Source organism: Perognathus longimembris, chromosome 3 (genome assembly GCF_023159225.1).
Source record: "Perognathus longimembris pacificus isolate PPM17 chromosome 3, ASM2315922v1, whole genome shotgun sequence".
NCBI classification, from domain to species: domain Eukaryota; kingdom Metazoa; phylum Chordata; class Mammalia; order Rodentia; family Heteromyidae; genus Perognathus; species Perognathus longimembris.
Genome location: NC_063163.1, coordinates 113860550 through 113871163, shown reverse-complemented (window position 1 = coordinate 113871163; position 10614 = coordinate 113860550). Strand labels below are relative to the sequence as shown.

Below are 10614 nucleotides of genomic sequence, written 5' to 3'. Positions count from 1 at the left end.
TGGAGTGATGTGCTGAGTGGTCCCTCACCAACCCTCCCTCCTCTATGAGTCCCTCCCTCCCTTTAGGTATCCACCTGGGAGAGGAAAATACCTCCCCTCACCCCCACCCCCAACCCCTGGTGCAGCTGGCTGTGTCTGTCATTGTGGTTCTGCTAAGGAAGAGCTGCGGGACGCCCCCTGGTGGCCATTTCCAGCCCTGCCGGCTCTTCAGAATCACTCTCATGATGATCACACCCAAATCCCACTGTAGAGTCTATCTTGAGGTGACCAGTAGGCATTTCTCATCCCATGCCGATACTGGGCAGGGCAGGGGTGCCCAGTGTGGGCAGGAAGAGCATCACACGAAGGTGAGTTTTCCAGTGGGTCTAGAGCTGGCTGGTAGTGGAAGCCACAGAGTCTCTTGTCTGACGGTTGTAAAGCACCCTTGAGCTGGAGAGACTGCTGGTGAGGTGTGGAGAGGCAGGGCAGGGGGTGGAAAGAGACACCCCCCGCCCCCCGCCCAAAGCCCTGGTCCTCCCTGAGCCTTCTCAACGATCATCTACTTTCCTGAAAACCAATGGTGGCTGAGCCAGGCCACCCACCATACCCAGTGAGTGTGACCAGCCCCCTCCTGCCCAAACCTTCATGCCGCACCGCCAGGCCGCGCCCAGCCGGTGGCTGAGGACCAGTGTGCGGTCCTGGGAGATGTCGCTCTCCGTCTGTGAAGAAAGGAAGTCTCCTGCTAGGCAGCTCCATGCCAAATGCACCCAATCCACTCCTCTCATTACCGTCCCTCGGGGGACTCACGCCTGCATTGTTGCCCATACGTGCTTTGCACGCACACACCCCTTCTCCCCACCTCCTCTTGGCTTCCTTGCCTCGCTCCTGACATTAACTCACATGCAGATCATACATGCATACCACACCAGACAACTCGCGCAGTGCACACACATACCGCAGCTCCCTTTGGCTGCCTCCTCCTACACACACACACACACACACATATACACACACACACGCACGCACACACATCATCCTAACACTGCTGGCTCCTAGAGTTCCACCAGCCATCTCTCAGGGACAGATTCTGATCCACAGCTTTACTGAACCTAGGGTTCCTAACTGGACACCAAGAAGGGTGGAGTTGGGGACCAAAGACCTGGCATACTACATCACTTACCTACCATCAGGGGGTACATACTCCCTTCACCCCCATGAGACTGTGTGGGAGACTAGACTCTGAGCCCCGAGCCCCTGGCAAGGGGATGTGTGTGGCGATAAGGACCTGACTGAGGCTTCAACAGGGAGCCGACATTTCCTCTGAGCTTGGCGCCCCTGCTCCCTGTTCAAAGCAGGTGGGTCCGGCTCTCCTGCCCCAGCTCTGGGTGAGGCACCCAACACACAGACTGGAGCTGGAGACATCATTTCCCTCACCCCTGGGCCTCTCTTCCTGCGGGGATTGCTTTCCTGGGGCGCCGGGGCTTGTGAATCTGGTGGCAGGTGGTTGAGGTGGAGTCTCAAGTCCACAGAGCGAGGGGGAGGGGCCGAGGGGCCATGGGAGGTGACTTGGAGGTCAAGTGTCATTCCACCAGGCTGGTCCCTTCAAGGCAAGGAGCCCCGGTGTCTCTAAACTTCCGTTTGAGCTCCTGGCTCTGCACCCAGAATGACCAGCGAGGGCTCCTTGCCCTCCAGGAAAGCCACCATCCCCTGGTTTTGGCTCCGCAGAGCCAGCTGCAGGGGTGTGCAGCCCACTCCATCCTGGACGTCTAGCTGGGCGCCAGCCTTGACCAGGACTTTGAGGATGGCTGTGTTGCCCTGCAGAGCGGCCAGGTGAGCGGGTGTCCAGCCCACCTTGTTGCGGGCGTGGACATCTGCGCGGTGCTCCAGGAGGTGGATGACGCTCAGGAAGGCCCCCCTCTGCACTGCCAGGTGGAGGGGGGTCCAGCCCGACTGCTCGGCAGCATTGGGGTCAGCCCCACCCCGTAGCAGCGCCGAGACCACCACCTCCTCCCTGTGGCGGGCTGCGAGGTGCAGAGGGGTCCAGTCCATGCCTCCCAGAGCCCCCACGTCGGCCTGATTCTCCGCCAGCAGGTGGATGATCTCCAGGTGGCCTTTGTAGGTTGCTAGATGCAGGGGCGTCCAGCCCTGTTGGGTGGGCAGCTCGAGGTTCGCCCCGTATCTGAGCAGCATCTTGCAGATCAGGTATTTGCCCCTGGCGGCAGCCACGTGCAGGGGGCTGTAGCCACCCTGGTCCAGGGCGTCGAGGGCCGCCCCACTTTTCAACAGCAGTTGGATGGCCCTCACTTTGCCTCGCTCCACAGCCAGGTGCAACGGCGTCCTCAGGTTCCGCTGCCGAGCGTCCAGCTCGGCCCCCTGGCCCGCCAGCAGCTTGACGAGGCCCACATGGCCGAAGTAGGCCGCCACGTGGAGGGGCGTCTTGCCCTCCGCCTCGTGCTTGTTGGGGTCAGCGTGGCGGGAGACGAGGAGGCGGGCCACGCTCTCCGAGTTGTTCTGCACGGCGAGGTGGAGTGGCGTCCAGCCCTCGTGCTCCTGGGCATCCACGAGGGCCCCGCCATCCAGAAGCAGGCGGGCGGTACGGTCGTCTCCATTCTGGGCTGCAAAGTGCAGCGGGGCCCAGTTGTCCTCGTCGGCCAGGTTGGCATCGGCGCCGTGGGCCAGGAGCAGGGCGCACAGGTCAGCCTGCTGGTCCTGGGCGGCGATGAGGAGAGGGGTGTAGCCAGAGGCCGTCTGGCAGTCCACGTCCAGCTCGTGGGCCAGCAGCCGCTTCACCTGCTCCACGCAGCCCTGGGCCACCAGGAAGTGGAGAGGAGTCACCTTGTTCTCATAGACCGGCAGCTCCTCCTCGCTGGGGACCAGGCTCTCGCTGTCAGAGAACTGCAGCACCCGCTTCAAGGAGTCTTCCGAGTCTGCGGGGAGGAAGATGGGATGAAAACAAGAGGTGCCCTTCCCCCCGATTTTCCCCTGGGTCACCAACCTCAGCTATCTGCCAGCCTCCTCAGGGTGCTGTTCAGGACCAGAGAGGAGAGGGGCGAGGGCCATGGCTCTCCGGGCATCAAGGATGTCACCGGTTCAACCCTGTCTTGGAGCACTGAGTCTGAGGTTCTTCCTGCCCAGAGTGGGGAGGGAAGAATAGGACCCAGGAGGTTTGGGTAGCAATCTCCCTTGGCCCTTGAGCAATCCATAGCCTCAGCCAGTTCTCTGTCTCTTTGAGCAGCCACATCTGGTTCAGGAAAAGGAAAACGACCAGTGCAGGCTCTTTCTCCCAGTGTGAGGATAGACTGCGTGGTGAACTTACAGAGGAGGGAAGTCACTGCAAATCAGACATACGTTTGTGGCTGGGCCTCTAGGATCTGAACTCTCTCCTGAGGTCTCCAGGCCTCCCTTCTGCTATTCAACCCTGTGATGACGTATTAGAATTAAAGACAGCACTCAGGACCCAGCCTCGGTAGATTATGATGAGATTTGCCTAGGATGGGCCACAGGCATCATGGAGTCTTTAAAGTGTTCTAAGTAATTCTATCACGTGGGCCTTGTTGAGAATCCATGCTGTGCCTCTTGGGTCAAGATCTAGGGAACCTGTTCTTTCAAGGACATGGATAGAAAGAGAAGTGGAGGCCTGACCCCAAGGATCAATAGAGATAGACAGATGATAGATAGATAGATAGATAGATAGATAGATAGATAGATAGATAGATAGATAGATAGATAGATAGACAGATGTCCGGACTATTCAGCTGAGGTCTGAGAAAGGTCCATGGGACAGCCAGGGAGCGTGTGGAGGACCACGCGTGGCTGGACTCCACTTCCTCCTCCTCCCTGGGAATTCTCAGTTCCCAGTGTAGCACGTTGGACTCACCATTGTCTGTCAGCTCCTGGTTGACTTCTTCACTGACCTGGGATGGATTAAAGGTGGATCTGTGGGGGCAGCTCTGCTCCGTGCTGTCTGCCTAGCCCTCCCCGCCACCCCCTTGGGACTCACACCCCAGCTCTGACCTGGGGGGACCCAGGCCTTTGGGCCTGGAGGGAAACACTGAGTGGGTAGAGCCGAAGGTGGCCCCGTGGCTCAGCCTTTGCTGGAGCCGCACGGACTGCACCCTCAGCGTGGATGGAAGCAAACCTATCTCAAGGTGATTTCTTCTCCACAAGAGGGAGAGAGAAAGGAGCTCAGCCAGGAGCCCCCGACAGGGTTAGGACTGCAGAGGACACCAGAGCAGCTTAGGAGACAGAGGCCCCCCGAGGCAGGACCCCATGCATGAAAGAGCGTTGTACTTCCCAGGGGCCCTAAGCGATGGCACCCCAGGCTCTTCCAGCACTTCTGGGCAGATGGGGAAAACTGTCCCCTGTGGGTGTTCGATCCAGCTGCCCTCCCTCCCTGGTGTGGGTGGGGGGCTGGCTCTCCCTTTCTGATGGCTGCCCTCCCTAGCCACCATGTGAACAACACAGCCTTCAGGCATGCACACTAGCACTCATTCACGCACACACACACCACACACTGTCTCACCAGAGACCACAGAAGTCACAAAACAGCCAGACGGTGACCTGCCCAGCCTGCCACACACCCACCTCTCTGGCCTGGTGCAGCGATGGTTTGCAGGACACCTTCCGAGCCAGGGCCTCGCACTCCGGGTCTGCCACCGGGCTCTGGAGCAGGGACAGAAGCATATCCGTCTCAATGGTGATATCTGCTCCACGAGACAGAGAGAGAAAGGAGGTTGCAGATTGGCTGATGGTGCTCGCCTTACTCTCGCGTTTCCTGTGTCCCTCTACAGCCCGTTTGCAGGCTCACGGGGGTCCCCACAAGCCTGGACTTGTCAGGGCCCAGTGGCCACGGTCACTGACCCTCCTGAGGGCCATAGTCCTTTTGCATGGAACAAAGAGGCAGGAATACATGAACGCTAAGATGCTTGCATGTGTATGTGTGTGGGGTGTATGTACAGTGTGTCTATATAGGTGTATAGGATAGTGTGTGCGTTAGGCTTGTGTGCGGTATGTGCGTGGTGTGTGTTTATGGCATGCATATAGGCTATATGTTCATGGTGTGTATGTGTGCGTGGTGCATCCATGTGTATTTACGTGGGACATGTGGCCTGTGTGTGTTGTGTGTCTGTAGGTATGTGTATGCATGTGCTCTATGTGTGTGTGTTTCTTCATAGACCCTAAAGGACCGGATAATGTCCTTGTCCCTTCAAGGCTGTGACCTCACGTTCTGGGATTTGTTTGGGGCTGGCTGCAGAGCTCAGCAGCAAAGGCGGCTGGCAGTGAGTGCTTCTAAGCCTCCTCCTGTGGACCCACACCTGGGCACACCTGGGCACACCTGGGCACACCCAGGCCAGCCCTCTCCCCAGCCGCCTGGCTCCCGCGTCCGCAGGTGCTGCTTCCCAAGGGTCCCGGGTTCCTAGAGCTGCAGGAGACTTTGCATAGCTCTCAGGAGTGGGCTTGGGGGGGCGGTCTCCCCCTCCCCGCTCCCCAGGCCCCGGGCAGGCAGGCTGGATGGACACCTAGGAAGCACGGCCTCTCCTTGGGGTCCTGGTCCCAGCAGCGTCTCATCAGGTCCGCCATCTGCTGCACCTCGCCTGGCCACTCGTCAGAGGCAAGCTGCAGGGTGGGCCGCATGCCCGTGGCCACACGGATGATGACGGCCATCATGTTGAGCCCTGGGAGAGGGGGGAGTCCAGGCTGGGCAGGTGCCGGGAGGCAGGGGCAGAGGGGCTGGGCGGGAGGGTGGGGGCCGAGGGAGGATCCCAGCGGGATGTGCACATGGTAGGGGCTCCATGTGGGAGCCATTTAAGGCTCTGATCTGGGTCTCTAGGATATTAGAGCCACAGAGAAAAGTCTCCCTTGTGACTTCTAGGAACAAATGATGGGGAGGACAGGAGGAGGAAGGATGGCGCAGGAATCCCTGAAGCACTGCCCCTTCCCCGGCATGCACCAGTGGCTTCTCCATCCCTTCCCAACCTCAGCCTCCACAGCCCCTCCCAGGACCCTATGGGAGGGGCCCCCACCCTGCCCCAGACACGGAAAACTACCGCCATCTGCTACCCTCGTATGGTTTCTTCTGAGTGAGGAGCTCCCAGACGACAATCCCAAAGCTGCAATGGGGAAAACGCTCCCTGAGAACCTTGTCAGATCTCTCCCCACCCAGTGGGGGTTCATCAAACCCCAGGTGAACTTTCTCCAGGAAGAGTCCCTTCCATGCGGGAGGGAGAGGCCAGGCCACACCCGGCTCCTGTCCTGTCCATTGGCCATGCAAGAACAGGCAGGGTGTGGCAAGAAGCCGACTCCTCACCTGTACACATCATATTTGGGCCCCGGAGCCTTGTTACTGTCCAAGAACATCTCAGGGGGGATGTAGCTGAGCGTGCCCCGCAGAGCTGACCTCTCGATGTACTGCATCCCGGTCGACTGCTCCATCCACTTGGACAGGCCAAAGTCGGAAATCTGGGAGGAAGGCAGAGACAGGCATGCCATAGAGTCCTCGCCATAGAAGACAGCGTTGGCTATCAGTAGATGCTGTGGCAGAAGAGCGTAGTAGGTTCCTTCTACACTGTCTCCCAGCTCTGCCATTTGCATTCGACTTCCATGAGCTCTGTTCTTCCTACCTCCGCAGACCCTGAAATACTACAACACGTATGTTCATCTCCACGTGGCTGCCAACCACGGGTTCATTCATTTACCAATTGGCCATTCATTGAAGGACAACGGGGTGGGTGTCTGGAACTCCCTTCCATGGTCTGTACCTGCACAAGGGCATCAGATAGATAGGGTGTACCAAGTGATTATATACTTGCAACTGGGGATAGTAAAACAAAGAGTGGTATAATGAGGTCGTATACTGCGATGGCCTATTGGGGTGGATCGCGAAAGGCCTCTCCAGGGAGGTGATGGTTAATCTGAGAACTAAAAGCTGATTAAGACTTTATTTAGATAAAGAGAGAGGAAGGAGCAAACAGAGTATGCAAAGGTTCTGGGGTAGAAATGGGTACGGCATGTTTTTGTAGCTGAAAACATGGCCATTTTGATCTTTCTTGGAGATTATCTAATTAATACAGACTCTTCCTCGAGGAAAGAAAGCGAAAAGGATTGTTCTGCTCATTTTAAAAGTGGAAGATGGAGGCACACAACACGACTACAGGCATCCTGGTCCCCAGCCGCACGCACCACATTTTGCTGCTTGTTCAGTATTTGCCCAAGAAGAGAACAGCTTCAAACTCTTGACAGGCTAGCGGGCAGGTAGATAACTGTGTTCCCCTGCAGGAGACTCTAGTATTAAAGAAAGGGGCAAGGAGCCAGGCCCTGCTGGGTCACGCCTAAAGTCCTAGCAACACAGGAGGCCGAGATCTGAGAATCGTGGTTCAAAGCCAGCCTAGGTAGTAAAGTCCATGAGCCTCTTATCTCCAATTAACATTTAAAAAGTCGTAGAATGTTAGCCTAGAGCAAAAAAAAACCCTCAGGGACAGTGCCCAGGCCCTGAGTTCAAGCCTCGGGATTGACACAAAAGCAAAGCCAGGTGGCTGGCCAGGGTCCTCACCTTGACATGCATGTTGTTGTCCAGTAGGATGTTGCCGGGCTTGAGGTCCAGGTGGAGCAGAAGTGGCCGCAGGCTGTGGAGGAAGTTCATGGCCAAGCTCGTCTCGTGGATGATGCGGAACCTGAGCTGCCAGCCGAGGCAGTGGGTGGCCAGCATCTTCTCCAGAGAGCCGTTGGCCATGAACTCCATGACGATGCCCAGGGGCTGTCTGCACACTCCGTAGATGGATACGATGTGTTGGAACTTGACCTTCTCCATTTTGGCTGCTTCTTCAATGAGGCAATTCACATCAGAGCTACCGAGAGTGAGGAGTGAGAGATGGAAGAGGACGAGCTGTTGATTACTAGAGCAATCAGCAGCACACACAAACACAGCCTGGTGCCAAGCAGAAGAGAGCCAGAGAAACAAACCTCCAGGGGTGGAGGAGAACCCAGACGCTCAAGCACTGGAAGCGAGGAGTTTGCAGGCTTAGGAGCAAGTGCTTTCTACAGAGCGAGCTATGCAAAGCACTGTACCACAGCCTGCCATTTATCTGGAGTGCTTGTTTACTTGTTTATCTCCCCCTGCAGATTTCAAGCCCACGGAGGACCAATATTAGGCCTTATGCTTCTGTTTTAAAATATCATTGATTGCCATTTTGATTATGAAAGTCATACATACACCTTGTAGAATACCTAAGGAATACAGAGTGCTATTTAAAAACCAAAGTTATATCACAACGAAGCCAGCCTTGCAGAACTGGCCTCTGTTAGTAGACTTAGAATGTTCTTTTAAGGTACAGTTTCATACTGCCATTTTTTTTTTTTTTACTTTCTCTTTCTTCTGGCTCCTTCTTCCTCTTTCTTTGGACCACACACCATGTGGGGCCTGAGTGCAATTCTCCATCTTTCCACTCATGGCTAGAGCACAAAGGGTAACTAGAGATCTTTGTATCACCCTAGCATATTGTCACGCACTGCACAGTAGACTGTTCGAGGATGGGGGGCAGGGGGGGGGGCGGGCGGATGGGAAATAGGGAGAAACAATAGTGTTGAAAGCTGGGATGGTTTTGCAGGCTGATGGTACTGGAACTGTCTCCCAGGGCCTCCCTAGCCTCTAGCGATCATCGCCAGCCAGCTCTCCTGCATCTGAGCAGGTGCGTTACTGCAGGCTTCTCCTGTTCTCATAGAGCCAGTGCCCAGTGGATGCCTCTGTCCACTCGCCAGGCTGCAGATCTGACTGCTTTCCCTCCCCACTGCCTCCCGCCACTCTCAGCTCCAGCCACAGTGGTTCTTCCCCCACCATTCCCCTTCCCTGACCTTCCTTCTACAGTTCCTTTGTACCCTCTGTGGCCTGCTCCCAGAAAACTCTCTCCTCCTCACCTCTGTTATACCCATTCTTCCCGCTTCAGTTATAGTATGGCTCTCTCTGGGAAGCCTTGCAGGACCCCGGTGAGCCTCTGGGTTAATGAGCTCTCTCGTGGGTTGATGGGCCCACACCAACCTCTACGTTCCTGTCTCATAGTAACACACTTGCATTCATGCTTGTGGTTAGTGATCTGGATAATGCCTTTTTCCCCTCCAGGATACAAACACTTGGAAAGCAGGGCCATGGCTGCTACCTTCATCATTCATTGCCTCCCAGGGTCCCATTCAGTGACCTGACACATAGTGGGAAAACAATAAGCATTTGGATGAATGAGAAAAGGGATGAGAGGGAGATCTAGCAAAGGAATTCCCATCACACTTCTAGCCTCGCACTTTGTACACAGAAGGCGTTAAACACCATGAACTCCCTTACCCTTTCCCAACAGTGAATTTCCAGACCTCAGGAAGGAACTGCAGGGGGAGATAACACCCTTGTCTACTGTGTCATTGTGTCAAACACCCTCAGTCCCTTGAATTCTGCAAATCTTAGAAGGGTCTAATCCTATTCCAAAGCCAGCAGGTGGGCGTGGAGCAGCTGGGGCTTAGCCTTAGTCTGTCTCCGGTTACCACTCTCCATGAGGCTGGTGAGGCTCTCCAGGAATGAAGGCTGAGGTTGTGTCTGGAGAGTTTTCATGGTGCCAGAAGAGAACATGTCAACCCCTGCTATCCCAGAAGGCTGGGGAGGAAGACATGGCTTTCCCGCTCAGACTTAGTATCTGTCTTCTTCCTGGCTAGAAGGGGGCTTACAATACAGCTGGGGCATGAAAAACCACCAGGAAGGAAACCAGAGCTCATCCTGGTAGCAAAGCAAAGATCAGTGGGAACTGTAAGGTGAAGGCAGGAAGAGAAAGAGGAAAGCATGCCAGTGTGTGCCCTTCATGCAAGGGCACACTGCAAGCCTTATTGCAAGCCTGGATCAAGAAAGGACAGACATCAGGGTGCCTCTGATTTGACCTTCTAGGAGGAGCTATGTGAGAGCCAGTAAAGGCCCGGCCAAGCTAGAAGACCAGCAGCGTGGGGAGACTCCAGCCCCACGCCTCCTCAGCCAGTGGCAGCTCAGCGCCGTCCAGCCAGCCACGATGGGCTTGGGGAAAAGAGAAGGTCGCTTCCTACAGGTCACTGAGCAGCTTGCCATACCTCTCAGGAAGCTCGGCCCTGCTCTGAGAGGGTGGGGTGGGGACAAAGAGGAGGCAAGGGACAGCCAAGATCATTGTCATTGTACCCAGAGAAAGAGGCAGGACAAGCTTATGAGGTCAAAGACATTTCTTTGGAGGGTGGCTCCCACCATTTGCCTTGGACCTCAGTTGATTTCACAAACAGGCCTTGGTGTCAGGTGCATTTCAGGTACAGACAAAGACACAGCAGAGTCTGGGACGCTCAGGACACTGACCAGGGACTGCCCTCCATCTCAGAAGCAGTCCACCCCTCCCCAGGCCCAAAGCGCACCTGGCCTCAGTTTCTTCTCTGCAGAAGGAGAAGGGAGGATAGCAGGTACCTGCTGGCATCGTGCTGGAGGTAGGGGGAGCACTTGATGGCATACTGGGTTCTCCAGCGCTTGTGCCGGGCCAGGAACACCTGGCCAAAGCCACCGCTGGCTACTCGGTGCCAGTCATCCTCGAAATCGTCTTGGGTGAAGACCGTAAGGCTGCCTAGTCGCTGTTCCACGGCCTTAGCGGCCAT

At 56.2% G+C, this 10614-nt stretch overlaps 1 protein-coding gene across 1 annotated transcript; it reads right to left on the bottom strand.

Moving 5' to 3' along the window:
- Positions 1-1605: 1605 nt before the first annotated feature.
- On the bottom strand, positions 1606-10614 carry Ankk1 (ankyrin repeat and kinase domain containing 1). The gene is made up of 8 exons (XM_048340981.1): positions 10430-10614; positions 7529-7823; positions 6287-6438; positions 6040-6089; positions 5499-5654; positions 4564-4682; positions 3857-3893; positions 1606-2906 (listed from the first exon to the last, which is right to left on the bottom strand). Exons 1-8 carry the CDS (start codon positions 10612-10614, stop codon positions 1606-1608), a joined length of 2295 nt encoding a protein of 764 aa, XP_048196938.1.